The 17431-nt window shown below is 44.1% G+C and overlaps 1 protein-coding gene across 3 annotated transcripts in view; it reads left to right on the plus strand.

Annotated features, from left to right (window-relative positions):
* Positions 1 to 11484, plus strand: part of DGKA (diacylglycerol kinase alpha) — an 87365-nt gene extending 75881 nt beyond the window's left edge. For all 3 annotated transcript variants that reach the window (XM_081950120.1, XM_081950119.1, XM_081950121.1), the window contains exons 17-24: positions 1029 to 1118; positions 4118 to 4278; positions 4876 to 4940; positions 5830 to 5920; positions 7075 to 7273; positions 7642 to 7762; positions 8524 to 8584; positions 10792 to 11484. In XM_081950120.1, the coding sequence (XP_081806246.1) occupies positions 1029 to 1118; positions 4118 to 4278; positions 4876 to 4940; positions 5830 to 5920; positions 7075 to 7273; positions 7642 to 7762; positions 8524 to 8584; positions 10792 to 10890 (887 nt within the window). In that variant the 3' untranslated portion in view covers positions 10891 to 11484. The remainder of the gene's footprint in view (positions 1 to 1028; positions 1119 to 4117; positions 4279 to 4875; positions 4941 to 5829; positions 5921 to 7074; positions 7274 to 7641; positions 7763 to 8523; positions 8585 to 10791) is intronic.
* The last annotated feature ends 5947 nt before the right edge of the window (positions 11485 to 17431 follow it).

The raw sequence follows: 17431 nt of genomic DNA on the forward strand, positions 1-17431 counted from the left end.
TGGTCTTCCATAACACCTCAGCAGTGCCACAGGCTGATAGCTTCCATGCCACGCCGCATTGAGGCAGTAATTGCTGCAAAAGGGGCCCAAACCAAGTACTGAGTACAAATGCATGCTTATACTTTTCAGAGGTCCGATATTGTTCTATGTACAATCCTTGTTTTATTGATTACATGTAATATTCTAATTTTCTGAGATGGTGGATTTGGGGTTTTCATGAGCTGTAAGCTATAATCATCACAATTATGACAGATCACGGCTTGAACTATCTTGCTTTGCATGTCATGAGTCTCATCTCATATATTAGTTTCACCTTTTAAGTTGCATTACTGAAATAAATGAACTTTTGCACGATATTCTAATTTTTCAAGTTTCACCTGTATATTCCCTCTGTCACCAATTCTTCTTTTGATTCCCTTTGACAAAATTTTACTATCTTGTGTAAAGTTAGCCGTTTACATTTGCCTATTATTTCTTGTCCATAAAACGCTTCTTGTGCCGAGAGACACAAAAGTGTTTTCAGGCACTGCGTTTGTATCTATTCCCATATTCTTAATATAGTCATAGCACATCTAATATAATGGTTTTAAAAATCCACATTAATCTTGACTTTATTATCCCACCATTGGTAAATATTTGAGAAACATGACTATGGTTTCTTGGTTGCTGAGGTTCATTAAAACAGTACTTTTTGCACCAAAACCCAAAGGCCAGAGGTGGGTCTCTGCCGGTTTGGCCCAGATGGGGCGAACCAGTATCGGCGGCAGCTAGAGACTCCGCCCGGAAGCTTCTGTGCATACACAGAAGCACCATGTGTGCGAGCGTGTGTGCACGAGCAAACCGGTAGTAAAAAAAAATGAAAACTCACCACTGCCAAAGGCCTATTAAAAGTACCATTAACAGGCTTAGGTTCCTACTAACTGGTTGTCAAGTAACTTCCCTGTTTTTATTCATGGCATTATATAGAAAAAGAACAATTGCCAAATTCTAACAGATTATTCTAACGCATCGTGTTACTTTCTCCTCAGATAAAGCCAACTTACCAAGTCGGCCGCCAGTGGCTGTCTTGCCTCTAGGAACTGGCAATGATCTGGCCCGCTGTCTTCGTTGGGGTGGAGGTGAGGAACAGTTGCCATCAAGCCTAGCAGACCTTCCTTATGCTACACCCATGAATCCCAAAGCTTGAGCATTCGCTTTGATCTTGTGAAGTGCATTTGACATATATTTCTTCTAAACTCAGATTAGACCAATGAATTTCTTGAAAATCAGCATGGGAAGGAACTTGAGAGGAAGTTAAATTCATAAGCTTAGTCAGTCTCTTGGTTTGTCTCTGGAGTCATAGATTCTGGGTATGATCTGTTGTGATTTCAGAAGATTCCAAAACTTGACGTCAGGACCCATCCCCACCTCAGAGATATCCTAGACCAGGGGTGTCCAAACTTGGGAACTTTAAGACTTGTGGACTTCAACTCCCAGAATTCCCCAGCCAGCATGAAGTCCACAAGTCTTAAAGTTCCCAAGTTTGGACACTCCTTTTCCTAGACCTAGACCAGCGATGGCGAACCTTTTTTGGCTTGCGTGCCATAAGTGGGGAGAGCGCAGGGGGGTCGTGTGCAGGCGTGCTGCACCCATAATGCAATGCGTGACCCCCAAGTGCGCATGCGTGCACTACAGGCTTGCCCCCCCCCCATTTTTACATGCTTTTTTCGCCCTCCCGAGCCTCCAGAGGCTTTATAGGAGCCTGGGGAGGGTGAAAACAGCCTCCCCCGCCCCCCCCAGACACCCTCTGAGCTCCCCCCCTCAACGACCCTCCAAGCTCGGAGGATCATTTTGAGTGCTCCAAAGGCTTCAGGGACTGTCCAGAGGCTTCCCTGAGCCTTCGGAGCGCTCAAAATGACCCTCCGAGCAAACCGGAAGTAACTTCTGGTTTGCTCTGAGAATTGTTTTAAGCGTTCCGAAGGCTTCAGGGAAGCCTTCGGAAGGTCCCTGAAGCCTTCGGAGCGCTCAAAACGATCCTCCGAGCAAACAGGAAGTGACTTCCGGTTTGCTCGGAGGGTCGTTTTGAGCACTCCGAAGGCGTCAGGGAAGCTCATGAAGCCTCCGGAGGGCCTCTGGGGGGGAGGCTCTTTTCGCCCTCCCCAGGCTCCTATGAAGCCTCTGGAGCCTGGGGAGGGCGGAAAATGGCTTTTAAAAAGGGTGAACTCAGCTGGCCAGCGCGCACACGCGCACTGGCCAGCTGACAGGGCAGCCCTGACAAATGGCTTCGCGTGCCACCTGTTGCATGCGTGCCATAGGTTTGCCATCACTGACCTAGACCATGCCATAATTCCTCCAAGGAATGGAACTGATTGTTTCAAGCGAAGACCTTTTGTGGGAAGGGGTTTCTACTAAGAGCTCTGCATATAGAAAGATCACCACAATGAAGGAAAGAAATGTGGTAGTGAAACGCTAATCAGCGTCTGACCCAGAGAATTTCAGAGAAGGAGCGAATGGATAATTTAAACATAGTTTGGAGTCTTGAGAGGGGGGTTAGATGGAAGTTTAATCAAAAGATTCTAAACTGTACTAGGGAATTTATTTGTCCTGGGGTAAAGAGAGACACTTAGGATTTTTTACACTTGCTTGCTTTTATGAATTGGAGTATTGACTGAAGTGGAACTAAGTAATGAAACAAAGCCTACTACTTTCTATTGGGGGAGAGAAGCTGCCTTAAAGTCATTGTTGACCCCTGGCAAGTGCCTCAATTAGTCCCTGCAGGTTTTTTGGCAAGATTTCCGAAGTAGTTTGCCCTTGCCTCCTTAGGGCTGACTAGAGAGAGTGACTAGCTCAAATTCATTGCTTCATTACTTTTGGTTTCTTTTTACCTATGTGTGTATACTTGTAATTACATTTATTTTTCTCTTCCTACCGTATATTCTGCAGCTTTAATTTGTAATGAAATAGTTAAAATGAAGGAAAACATTTAGAATGAAGTTTAGAAGTATTTCTAGGCCAGGGGTGTCAAACTCAAGGCCCGTGGGCTGGATCTGGCCCACGAGGTGCTTAGATCTGGCGCACAGGGCCACCCTGGAAACAGCAAAGGACCAGCCCGCAGTGCCTCAGCCAGCAAAAGTAGAACTTGGGAGGGCCATGGGCAGTCCTCCCGAGCTCTGTTTTTGTTGGCAAAGGGTTGCAGGAAGCCGTCACAGCCGAAAATGGAGCTTAGGAGCTGGCAGATTACTCGGGCACCACGGGCATCCCCGACACGAATGATGTTGAGCTGCCCCCCCCCCCCAAGTCAAACACAACCCTGACGCGGCCCTCAATGAAATTGAGTTTGACACCCTTGTTGTAGGCAAAGGATTTGTAGTTGGGAATAAGGTGAGGCCAAAATTGAAATAATCCCCATTTAGGAGTAAACATCAATAACACAGTTAGACTCCCCTTATATTCTACCTTGAACCTCAACTTATTGAGTTTGAATTCATATAATGGTTGAACATATGACTCCCAAGTATTAATAACGCACCATTTATTATAAGATATAGCCAATAAGAGGGATAATAAAGTCCAGTTGGGGCACTCTTGTTTCAGATCTTTACTCAGTCGTATAATTTCTGCATACTTCTCATGGTCACTGCCTTTCTTGGCAGGAGTAAATGATCAGAAAGACAGCTACCCATGTGAAATGAATCAACTTCTGACATTAGCTTAGTATCACAACTGTTTTCCATTCTAGCTTAGGCTTTTCCACACTTTTATAGCCTCTTCTGGAGTTGTCTCAACTATTTTTGTGCCAAAAATAATAGTAAAGCAGGCAGATTTGATGTCACTTCACTGATGGATAGGTGATGCAGTGGAAATGTTTAAGGTGCTAGTATGAAAACAACCTTAGTTTTGCCCTTAAACCACTGTTCCAATATGAACAATAGCATGTGAATTAATGTTAATATATAAGCAAGGAAAAAGAGTTTGAACTGCCTGGATGTATTCATTCTTAGCTGAAAATTGTCTGGTCAAAATGAGAAGACTCCGAACGATAGAGATTTTAGAGTTAAGGGTCTAACCTTTTCCTAGATAGCATGATCATAAATCAGTGACCCTTAATTCTCCCAACTAATGCTCTGCGCTTTCCCAGGTTATGATGGTGAGAACCTGGTAAAGATACTGAAAGATATTGAAGCAAGTAACATCATACAGATGGACCGCTGGTCAGTGCAGGTGATGCCAGATAACCCGGATGAGAAAGGAGACCCTGTGCCCTATGAGATCATCAATAACTATTTCTCCATTGGCGTAGTAAGTAGGAACAGAGGAAAACACAAGAGAAGGGTCATCCTTTGCTCAAGAAGGCAAAGAAGGGGGTATTTATTCTCTACATATACTGAGAGAAAGAGTAGCGATGATGCTGGGACTGCTGTAACCTTCCTGTTGCCCCTGAGGACAGAAGGCACAGAAAGAAAATGGCCATCATAAAGAGCCATAGCAGTGAAAAGGAAAAAGGGCAGGATTCCGTAGCACAAGATGGATGGGGTGGAGTCTAGACTGGAGGGAAGTGTTAAGAGGGGGCCAAGCTTAGAGTCCTCGCAGGACGTGGCCCAGGTCTGACTTTCCCCAGAATCCCTTCAAGTTATCTGACCGTTCCCAAGGGAGAGAAGTCTGTCTGGCAAGATTCTTATAACATAGGTGACTAACAATAAAGCTTCTGCTAAAAACTATTCATCATTAGTTGTGGTAACTTGTGCCCGGCAGTGGTGGCTTTGGAATGACCCAGAGAGGGCGCTAATGGGTTTAAGAAATGAAAGGGGAGAGTTAACCTTGTGGTTATTTCTGTCCCGAGGCTCTCTCATCTCCACAAAGCCCTGACTTTCTCTTTTTCACTTTCCTTTTCTTCAGGATGCCTCAATTGCCCACCGATTTCACGTCATGAGAGAGAAATACCCAGAGAAATTTAACAGCAGGTTAGTTCAGTTGTGGAAGAGGGCGGGGGGGGAGGTCCTAGTGCTCCAACTGTCCCGTCCCTTTTCAAGGCGGATACGGCAATTCTGAAATCTCAAGTTTCCATGGCACAGGACCTAGCTACCTGCGGGATCGCATCCTGTCCCATACATCCCTGCGGCCGATTCGCTCTCACAGGGAGGGACTCCTCCGGGTGCCGTCCACTAGGCAGTGCCAGTGGGCGACGCCCAGGAGTAGGGCCTTCTCTGTGATGGGCCCCACCCTCTGGAATGACCTCCCCACCGATATTAGAATAACGACCGATCTCTGCTCCTTCCGTAAGAAACTTAAGACCCACCTGTTCAACTTAGCTGGCCTGGCCTAACTGTAGTTTTTGTGTCCCTCTAGCCTGTATCTTAAATTTTTAGGGGTAGATTTTTTAGGTTGTTTTAATTTTTAACTACACTGTACAGCCTATCACTTAATCTGTTTTATGGGTATTTAAAAATATTTAAGTTTTGTATATTGTTTTATTGTGGTCTGTACACCGCCCCGAGTCCCTTTGGGGAGAGGGGGCGGTCTATAAATTTAATAAAATTAAATTAATTAAAATCAAGTCTTCCCATAAAACTTGATCTAGTACTTCAACTCTGTTGCTCAACTCTGCCTCTAGAAATGTCCCCCCTCCCTTTGACACCCTGATCTGATTTTCCCAGGAATATATAAGGACAGCTAGTCATGCAGAGAGGATGGCTCTGCACTGGGCAGTGAAAAGTGAATACCTGCCATGGAGTGGGGCTCCCAGTTGGCAAGTCCTGCCCATGGATGTGCTGGTCTGGGGAAGAAGTGGGGCTCAGTCACACACCCTCTCTTCATTGCTCCTTTCCTGCTACTCTACTCTTTTCGGAATAGGATGAAGAACAAGCTCTGGTATTTTGAATTTGCCACATCGGAGACTCTCTTTGCCACATGCAAAAAGCTCAAGGAGTGTTTGTCTATAGAGGTGAGCATTTCCTTTGTGGTCCTGAGGTGATCGCTGTTCTGGGTTGGGGAAAATTGTTGACTTCTCTAACTAGCATGCAATTCTTTGCAGCAGCGTCTAACACAAAGTCACGCTTTAGGTCCAAAATGATTTTGTTTTGCCCTGGCACATTATGTTTCCTATGAACGTGTGCAAAGCAGTGGTGGGATTCAGCCAGTTCGCACCTATTCGGGAGAACCGATTGTTAACTTTCTAAGCAGTTGGGAGAACCGGTTGTTGGAAGAAATCGCATTTTGTTTTTTTCCCACACTTTACGGGGCTAATCCTGTAAGGAAGGCAGGAAGGAAACATTCTGGTGTTGTTTCCAGCCTAATCTTTATTGTCCTGCTTACAGAAACTGTCTCTCTGGTTAACCCTAATTACATTGTAACAGCTAAGGCGAAGCGCCCATCGACCTGAGTGACGTTGAGTTGGCCATGCCCACACAGTCACATGACCACCGAACCCCCACCTACCCAGCTGGTTATTAGGGCAGAGAACCGGTTGTTAAATTATTTGAATCCCACCACTGGTGCAAAGTGTTTTTCTTTCTTTGACACTGATTAGCCTAGATCAATTTATTACATTTTTAGCATTAGGACTTCGACCTCAGGCAAAATTGTTAATAAGAAGCTTGAGTTCTCAAACACCCTGCTCCTAGCGCAGTGGGGGGTTCTGGATCCCGTTGCAACCGGTACGGTGCAACGGGGCCCAGCATCTCCACATGCACGTGAGCAGCACACACGGACATGCATGCAGCACACACATGCGCCCTTACCTCCATGATGCTCCAGCTGCTCAGTGGAGTGTCTTGCAGGCGCCGTACGCTCTGTGCATGTGTGCGGAAGTGCCGTAGAGCTCAAATACAGGTAAGGAGCTCGGGCGGGCGGGTGGGCCCTCCAGAGCACCGTACTGGAACGGTACCCGGTGCTCCCGGCAGGCCCCGCTACGCCCGTACCGGGGCGTACCGCCTGCAACCCACCACTGTCCTAGCGGTACCATTTCTGCATATTTACCCAGCTGTGCAAGAATGGGTCTAGAACTTGGATTCTACAGTGCTTGTTCAAATTATTGCCTTAAAAACAGCAGTTATTGTCTTGCTCACCTTCCTTTCTTTCACATCTGCCTCTACCAAGTGCTGCGGGCAATCCCTGGACCTCAGTGGAGCCCTCTCTGGAATAGCTGTCCTCAATATCCCTAGCATGCACGGGGGTTCCAACCTCTGGGGCGAGACCAAAAGACCCTTGGGGGAGGCAGCGGCACGTAGCACAGCCGGAGGAGCTGCACAGCCTCAAGTCATCACGGAAGCTGAAATCCTGAAGAACTGTGTACAAGGTGAGCCAGGAGAGTGGGTAGATGGTACAAAGTTTGGAGCCTTGTGGATTAGTAGTACGCATAACAGAGAAAGGCAGGCATGGCTTGAGAGGGTGAATGAAGAATGGCATATGCCAGGGGTGTCCAAACTTGGCAACTTTAAGACTTGTGGACTTCAACTCCCAGAATTCTGGGAGTTGAAGTCCGCAAGTCTTAAAGTTGCCAAGTTTGGACACCCCTGGCATATGATTTCTAAGAGGCCAAACTAGATTAATATACTCTGCTGCCCTTTCGGAAACATTGCTGTCAGGACTTCCTAGGGGAGCTTGAGATGATGGGGTGACTTTTCTTACCTTTGGCTTTTCTCCCCTCCCCAATTCCCTATCCAGATCTGAGTGATCGACGGATGGAGGTGGTGGGCCTGGAAGGTGTGTTTGAAATGGGACAGATCTACACCGGTTTGAAGAATGCAGGCACGCGGCTGGCTAAGTGCTCTGAGATCACCCTGAGGTAGGTGGGCCGGCAACTCAATGGCTGCATTGTCTTCTCTTGTAGTTGCTGCTTGGAACTCTGACAGTCTTTCCTTCAACTTTCCCAAAGGGGGGGCATGTACATGGCCTTGATGCATGTGAAATAATAACAATGTCTCTGCGAGCCTTTAGAGTAAATGTCTATTAATGGCAATTGACACCCTTCTTAGTTGAGCTGAGTTGAATCAGTACCATTATACAGAATGACTCCGTGAGTGTTCTTAAGCAGCCATTATCCCTGAGCCTCATCCCACCTCCACATCTGCCATATGAGACTAAGAATACTGACCAAAAAGATTGCTGCTGGGAAATGCCCAGCCAGGCTGGCGGGGGAAGGACTCAAGCAGGGAATCAGCCTTGAATCGTTGTACAGTTACAAGAGACCTAGGTCTGAGCTCCCGACCAGTCCATGGGACTTTACTTATTTATTCCCAAGCGAAGGCAAGCAGTTTGGGAAGATTCCTGTATTATAGGCAGAATACAATAAAGTAGTTAGAGAACTCTACCCATGTGGAACTGATTCCTTGCAGCTGACAATTGCTGTGATAATATGTGATACGAAGGTGTAATGGTGCTGGCTGCAATATAGACATATGAAGGCAAGAAGTCAACACTAAGGTGTCCCATATTTACTGTCATCTTCGGTATTTGTTCTTTGGATAATTGCATGAGGACCTCTGTAAAATCTGAATATTCATCATCTCATGTCAACTTCCTGGTTTTCTCATGTCCTTTTTGCAGAACCTTCAAGCATCTTCCCATGCAAATCGATGGAGAGCCATGGATGCAAGCACCATGCACAGTAAGCACCTCCTAAGGTCATATTCTATGTTTTGTAGTTTTGGATATGAATACTTATTTTGGTGAGTCCAGAGAACTCCTTATTATAGATGGCTTGCTAACCAGCTCAAGTGTTCAAGCAGGTGCATTCTGGTAAAATCTGAAACTTCCAATATTCCATAAGTAGCTGAAATATGAAAATTGCCAGGAACAGTTAATGAGAGGGCTTTATTACTTTAAGCTAATCCACCAAGGCAGACATTGCATGAAAATATATGTAAGCTACACTGTTTCGAATATAAAAAAAATGAGTGCCTATTAAAAGCAATGAGTACCAATTAAAAACTTTCAGATGAGTTTTTAATGAAGTCTTGAAAGCATTTGCCTTCTGAGGGGAAATTTTTATAAAAGAAGGCCACTGAGAAATGTTTGATCTATCTCTTGAGTGGTCAGTAAGAAGGTTGTAAGAATGATCTTAAAAGTTAAGTCAGTTTGTGTTAAGTGAAGGCAAATCTCAAGCTTCAAATGATCATTGGCTGCTCTTTGTATAGCCAATAGAACATTCGTATCAGGAGGAGGCTAAAAAGTTTTGGAAAAAGATCCAAAAGTGGCTGGAGGCAATAACGGGATTTAAAATAGATTGGAAACCGGAAATTTTCTTATTAGGATTACTGCCTACAAAATACAAAAAAGAAATCCAGTACTTAATATTGCATATAATAACGGCGGCAAGGATTGCCTATGCCCAGAAATGGAAAAACAACCTAACCCCAAGTGAAGAGGAAATAATAAGAAAGGTGATGGACTGTGCCGAAATGGACAAATTAACTAAAGAAATCCAGGGAAAAGAAGAATCAGAATTCTATCAGATATGGGATAAATGGTATAGGTGGATGGAGGAAAGAAATAGGAATCCTAGGCGATAAATAAACAGAATGTGGTAGCTCTCATAGATGGTTGTCGGTGTTAAAATGGTTATCCATTGAATAATATAAATACGAATGTCTCTTGATAAAAGTACTCTCAAAACAAATGTAGCTAATGGAGAATGTGGGTATCGTCTTTGATTTAAAATGCACAATTTAATGTGAATGAAGTATAAAGAATGATTGTAGTAATGCACGGAACTCAAATGTAACCAATTGACATGCTTGCTGGCAGTTGTACTGAAGAGTGTTTTGTGTGTGTGTTATTCGTCTAATTAAAACAATAAAAAAAAAGAACATTCGTATCACCATCACCATTCTTACAACACGGCTGGTCAGCATCTGGACAATGAGGAATAAAAGATTATTTCCAACGGTGATCTTTTATCAGGTTGCAGTATAACTAATGCAGTGGGATATGATTAAAACATGTTCCCTTTATCAGGATTTCTGCATGCGAGCAAGAGAAAGTGACTGCATAATATATTTAATCAGATCATTTTAAGTGATGTTGTACTATGCAAATTCAATAGCCTGAGCCTTTCTTGGCTAGGAACATCCATCACCACCAAGATCCCTGACTTAATTGTAGATTTACTTATTCCCCAGTGGCCTAAATATCACACATTCTTGGAATAGAGAATTAGCCTTCTCTCTCTGCCTGAGCCTACCATTTTTTGTTAGATTTTTTTAAAAAACGGTTTTCAGTTTAAAAAAACTAGAGAATAGTTCCAACTCCAACTGGGTCATTGCAGATTTTATAGGACATTTTTTCCTCAGATTTCCCAGAAATAAATACCCCGAAAGTGACAACCACCATAAAAGCTGGTAGGCTTTTTTTCAAATTGCCACTCCTAGCTAATTGAAACAAGCCACCTTACTAATTAAATTGTTGCCCAAGACTAGCAGCAGATCCAGTGGGGATTAGTCTGGTGGTTCCTGTCCACTCGGTAGGTTCCTGTCCACTCAGAAGACCAAAGTATCACTTCAAATAGGCTGGCTACTGCCAAGTGGTCCTTGAAATCACCTGGACTTAAATTAGGGCCTTAAAGATCAACTAGCTGGTTTGGAAGCTCTCTCTTGATGGGTTGATGGAGTGCCATCAAGTCAACGTTGACTTGTAATGACCGCAAAGGGACCTCTCTATGTCTTAGTTTGGTGAAGAGGAGATGCAACCAGACAGTGGTTGGTCTGCTCTAATCATCCATAAGCTGTGATATGAGGGTGTGTGGATGGGCAAGTAGAGGAAAGACCCGAGGCCTGCTCTAAAGTATTGTCACATCTTGCTCCATCTTTCTTTCAGATCAGAATAATTCACAAGAACCAAGCTCCGATGCTCATCGCACCGCCTCCCCGTTCCTCCAGCTTTTTTGGCCTGAAAAAGGGACCCCAGGAGACCTAAACGGGGCTTCTGTCCCTTCCCGGGAGCAGCTGCCTCCACCGAAATGCAACTTTGGGTCCTCGGTTGGGGTATCCTGCTGCTTTGTGCCACAAGGAGAGCCCTGTTCCGTCACCACCTTCCATAGCAAATTAGAAGAAGCCAAATTTCTATGTAGTTCGTACATGGCAAGGCGAGATCCGAATTCTTAGCTTTTGCAACATACATCAGTCTTGCCCAATCTCCTAGTTTGGAGCAGGAGAACGTGGGCTCTCTGCCCTGCTAGGTTTTGCAGCACCTTGCGATTTGGTGGTGCCCTCAGGTTTCCTGCCTGTGCTAGTCTCCCTTTTAATGTGTGGATGCCAAATTCTTCCTTTTTTGCCCACTAAAAAAGCCTCTGTAGATTGCTACCTCTTGTCGTTCAAATTCTGCTCTTTGTAGATTTTGCTTTTTGCACTTGCTGTAACTACTGAAAGACAATGGTGGCACCAGCTGTTCTTTTCACTTCCTTTCCTCTCCTCTCTTTTTTTTTTAATTTATTATGATTCCATGCCAAGTCCTTCCCTGTACAGTTTTCTCAGAAGAGCTTCAACGTGGTAATAAAGGGTTGGGCTTGGATATGTTTTTTCCCACTGTAGTCCGTTTTCTTGGCTATGTGCAGAAATTAGCTGTTAGATGGTGGGCTTCCCAGTTGTTAAAACGTTAGTTGCCTTTTGGTCAAAGCTTGTAGAAAATGAAACAAGGCATGTTACCAGATTTCTGGCCCACAAAAGGTAGTGAAATGGAATCCCACCATTGGCTCATTTTACTTGCTATCGTGGGAGCACAATCTCAGTCAGGAATCGCTATATGGGCATTAAATACTAGGCCAGAAGCAGCCTTTCAGAAGTCATGAACTTCAACACCCGGTCAACACAGACAGAGGTGAATGATGTGTACAGCAACATCTGGAGGGCCACAGGATTCTCCCACACACATACACCTCAGGTTCTGTGCAAACTGGCTTTGTAACTGCTTGAAACCATGCAGCAGGATATACACATGAAACATCCATTCAATGTGTTGCTGTCGTAGAGAGGATGAAAAATTGGAGACCAGCACATTTGCTGGTATATCTGCTCGCGATGAAAGCCTTAATTGGATTTGTAAAGCTGTTCGGCATGGATTAGCTGCTTTTCCTACTTTCCTTCACTATACTGTGTGCAAGAAGGTAATGTAAGATTACACAGGGATAATAAAAGGGTAAAAGCAAGCATTGTAGATTTAGTCATCCCAAATTCTATCTGTCAAGGATAGTTTTTAGTACCAAGTGTGTGAAAACCTTGTTCAGTAAGATTAAGGGGCACTGGACAATAGTCAAGAATGTTTTTCACTACCAATCTTATAAAAGTCAGAAGGCTGCCTTTTTATTTTGTTATAATACATTGTTTGTTCCTTTGTGGCACTAGGATTATGCTCTGGTTGATCCTGAAAAATCAACCGAAGATTCCTAGCATTCTTCTTCAAATGAAATTTCTAGGCACACAGCACTGCAGTGCAGTTGTGTTGTGTAAAAGCCCAACGTGTTGCAGGACACCCTTCAAAAGCAGAACATGATGCAACAGAAAAAAGAGTGGAAGAGCTTAATCCCCTCCTTCTGCAATCACTCCCACCTTTTGCTAATTTTATCCCTATCATGCCCCAGGTCTATCTTTTGGAGGGACAAGTTTTTAGGGGCCAACTGTTGATAGCAAAGAGTACAGCATTTCTTTCCCCCGAATTGAGAAGAGGCTGGGTTCACCTTGTTCTAAGACAGGGGTGTCCAAACTTGGGAACTTTAAGACTTGTGGACTTCAATTCCCAGAATTCTGGGAGTTGAAGTCCACAAGTCTTAAAGTTCCCAAGTTTGGACACCCCTGTTCTAAGACATCAATGTGGTTTCTTTGTAACTGGGTCCAACCACTGTGCTTTGTAAACGCTGGTTTATAGCTTCGTGTGAACCCAGCCAATGTGGTTCAGTCAACAAACCGTCGCTGGGTGGTGTATGAACCATTCTGCCCCTCACAATTTCTTCAGTAAAACTTCCACTGCTGGAGTTCTGTGCAATAAAGAAGGAAGACTGTGGCTTGTTAGACCTGGTTATAGTGTATTGTTTTTGACCTGGGATGGGAGATAGGATTTCAGATAGTATTTTGGGAGATGCCACACCTTCCTTGACAGACCAGGATGCCAAAAGCAACAAGCACATCATGTTTAAAGAATTAAGGCCTCTCCATACTACCATTTGTAGCACCATAAAAGTGCAGTTGTCCATTTATTGCATCTAACTTCGTACATTTGCCACAGAAAAAGACTCTGGCACTGCCGTTTTTTGTTTAGTGACTCATAGAATGAAACAATGGAGTTGGTGTCTGTATTGCAAGGCCATGTGGGAAATTCCACAGATGTTTGCCACAGAGGAAAGACAAAGTTTCCCCTTGCACATATGTGCTAATCATTCCCGACTCTAGAGGGCGGTGCTCATCTCTGTTTCAAAGCCGAAGAGCCAGCGCTATCCAAAGACATCTCTGGTCATGTGGCCGGCATGACTAAACTCCGAGGGTGCACAGAACACTCCCACCAAAGGTGATCCCTATTTATTCTACTTGCATTTTTACATGCTTTTGAATTGCTAGGTTGGCAGAAGCTGGGACAAGTAATGAGAGCTCACTCCATTACGCGGCACCAGGGATTCGAACCACCGAAATGCTGACCACCTGATCGACAAGCTAATGTCTTAGCCACTGAGCCACCGTGTCACAGAGATACAATATGCCAATATCTATGGTTTCCAAGATTCTGGAAACCACTTTTCCTGTTTTTATGAGCTTGCAAACAAACCCTATGTTTGTGCTCTTGCATGTTCCCAAGTGCCTCTTCTCACTTGAATCAGAAGCCCTGCACAGCCCTAACCCGGTTAGAATATCAGAATGTCACTGCAGAGAGCCGGTTGACATCCCATTCTGTCAGGAGCTACACTCTGAGATTAAAATGGAAATAAGAGGCAGATGGTCAGGGGCTTCCAGAGAAAAAGCACAATGTAGGCACTGTTCATTACCAATAATGAGGAAACTTGATATGTTATTTCAATGTGTTTTTAAAACAACATTGAACACAGCTCAACAACGTGGCAGCATGAAGTGGGAAAACGAAGGGAACATGGAAACAAAAACATTGGAAAATAAAATACATCAGATAGAGACTATTTTATGGCCTGCTGAGCAAGACAAGGCTACTTGAACGAGTTAGCATTTACAGAGTCTTTATAGGATTTTATTGGACTTAATGATGCTTCCGGGTTGCTATGAAATAAGGAATGAATCTGAGCACTTGCATCCTCTATTCAAATTATAGAAGAGTACGGCATGGGAAGTGCTTGAGGGAGAACAAGAGATCTAAATGACTCCCCACACTGTAGCAGGAACAAAACAGTTGGTGACAGCAGCGTGGTCTCCATTCAATGTTCTGCATTTAGCCTTACACAACCTTTATTACGTCTTGGTGATAGTAACAGAATAACAGAGTTGGAAGGGACCTTGGAGGTCTTCCAATCCAATCCGTGCTCAGGCAGGAAACCCTACACCACTTTAGACAAATGGTTGTCTAATCTCTTCTTTAAAATCTACAGCCTTGAAGCACCCAAAACCTCTGAGGGAAGTCATTCCACTGATTAATTGTTCTGTCAGGAGATTTCTCCTCAGTTCTAAGTTGCTTCTCTCCTTGATTAGTTTCCACCCATTGCTTCTGGTTCTACCCTCAGGTGCCTTGGAGAATAGTTTGACTCCCTCTTCTTTGTGGCAACCCCTGAGATATTGGAACACTGCTATCGTGTCTCCCCTAGTCCTTCTTTTCATTAAACTAGACATACCCAGTTCCTGCAACCGTTCTTCATATGTTTTAGTCTCCAGTCCCCTAATCATCTTTGTTGCTCTTCTCTGCACTCTTTCTAGAGTCTCCACATCTTTTCTACATCGTGGCGACCAAAACTGAATGCAGTATTCCAAGTGTGGCCTTACCAAGGCCTTATAAAGTGGTATTAACACTTCACGTGATCTTGATTCTATCCCTCTGTTGATGCAGCCTAGGACTGCACAATAATACAGTTTTATAAAAGTTTTAATCCAGTTGGGACTTGGGCCCTCACAAAATCTCGAACTATTGAATTTACCATTTTATTATTATTTATTATGAAAAAACAAGTGTGATTAGAAATCCTCATGAGCCTTGAGCCATCTAAATGGGTTGGTCTATTGCTTTCACATCCTGGAACCAGCTTGACTAATGATCGATCACAGGTCAAGGATGCCTGATGAAGGAAGGGTTAATTAGCAAATGGAATAATTTGTATACCAAAAATGGGTATTGTGGCCCAATTTGGGCAGCCTTCAACATAGTTTGCACTGCTGAAGAATTAGTTCCATACCCAGAAATTCAAATAATAACTTTTTCAGCAAATGTTGCTATGGTGAATTATTTCTACCATGGCTGTAAAAAGTGCTGTAAAAGCTAATTTATTTTTTTAGATGCTGTGTTTCGCGGGGGCGGGGGGGGCGGGGGGGGGGCTTATGGGTGAGTTGTTGGTCAGTTTGTGGATATACTGGCCTCACCCTTCCTGTAACGACACCAAGCAGGGGTTTTCCAGGGGGGAGGGGCTTGGCTGATTTTTCAACACTTCATATTAACAACATGTGGGATTTTTGCAGACAGCCAAATGAATGCTGTAATACAGCATGAAATAAGGACATAAGAAAGTAATATATGTTACTGACCTATAGCATCATGCAGTGTGTCTACTTTTCTGATATTACATTTTTGGCATCTTAAAGTAGAGCTGTAATTCCCCCCCCCCCCCTCTCTCTCATTCCTGGAGTTTTCAAACTGCTTTGGGGTTTTTCAGGAACAAAAAGGAAGGAACCAAAACCACCTTACAATAAAATAGGCTAGGATGGGACAAATCATCCCTGATCATTCCAAAATCTTCCCAATCAGAACTTTTTATCAATTGAAATATGATTTCTTGCCTTTGCACGTATCTCACCCTCAAGTACAAATAAGTAAACTTGATAAACCCCAATTTTCTTTTGCTGACGATACAAATGTAGTGAAGCAGAAAACCCTCATCAGGATGAGTAGCCTTGTTGCATAGCCAGGTCAGTTTTCGTTCTTCCCAAAGGTTTTGTTATAGGGCCATGCAGAAAGTCTTCATAGTACTACAGCAACGTGGCTAATCTGCTTTTGGTGGTTATTGCTCCCACGTGGCTTGTAGCTGCTCATACAGATGTCCATCTGTACTTAGAAAAGGCAAGGCCAGCTTTAGATTATACAGTGTTAGTAAACCACTCTTAGATGACCAAACCACACATATCATTTTAATTGCAACACCCCTTCCCCCAATTTCAGAATTTATAAGTAAGTCCATCCCTATATAACAGTTTGCCTTCACGTATTGAATTACTCTGTGTCAAATTACTATTCTGTTTTGGAGTAGAAGTGGTTGTGTGCTTAAATGACTTTCATTCTAACAGATGCCTCGCTCTTCCCACTGCATCCCACAACTTTTCCAGAAATTTAGGACCGCAGCAAACCCTGCCTTGCCTGCTATCCAAGAAAACCGAGGCCAGTGATGGCAAGCCTCTCTCTCTCTCTCTCTCTCTCTCTCTCTCTCTCTCTCTCTCTCTCTCTCCCTCCCTCCCTCCCTCCCTCTCTCTCTCTCTCTCTCTCTCTCTCTCCTCCCTAGGCTACCCCGAGTAGAGACACTTAGTGGCAGCTTAGGATGGGCACAAAGTAGAGGCCTAGCCGCCTAGGCCTTCACTTTCAGCCTTAGTAGCACCACCACTGCCATTCAAAAAGGCCAGCGTGTGCCATTCCTCAACATGGATGCAAACCTTGAGGAACGGTGTGTGCCACATGGCCCAGAGTTCCCCAGAAAACTCTGTGAGAATAGGGCCTACTTTAGAGAATAGTTGTCGGGTGTTGAACCTGGCATGTCACCCAAAACATGGCATGATGTCACCTTTGATACATGTGTCATCGTTTCGCCATCACTGCCTTAGGCCTTAGAGCATGCCCTGACTTGGGAATTATTTTTCATATAAATTGTGGATTCCTTTGTCCACTCTGACTTGCATCATACTACTCTCTTCCCAGGCATCCAACTTCAAAGGAATCTCTGAAGTTTATTATCTGAAGAATATAAAGTGCTTGCCGATAGTAATGCTCGCTTTATATCAGCCTGTTGTTTCTCCTGTTCTCGGTACTTTTTTTTTGAAGGAAGTTTTGCAGAATTTGTTTTGTGAAATGCAGCCACCCTCGTTCCCATTTCTACCTCCAGAATTGCCCAAGAGTGTGTTTGTGTCTTGTTTCTCCTCTTCTTTCTGTCCCCTGGAGCCACCAGTATCCAGTTTGAACTGTTACCTTGCTCACAATGCAGTATCAACGAGGCAACTGGAAATCCATTCCCTTACGAGGTGGCCTGTTGGTACTGACCAGTTTCTAGAACCAGATTCCATCTAGACTGTCCTTCGGCTAGCAAACAGGATGTCTCAAT

Source organism: Natrix helvetica (assembly GCF_964273705.1).
Source record: "Natrix helvetica genome assembly, chromosome: 1".
Classification (NCBI taxonomy): Eukaryota; Metazoa; Chordata; class Lepidosauria; order Squamata; family Natricidae; genus Natrix; species Natrix helvetica.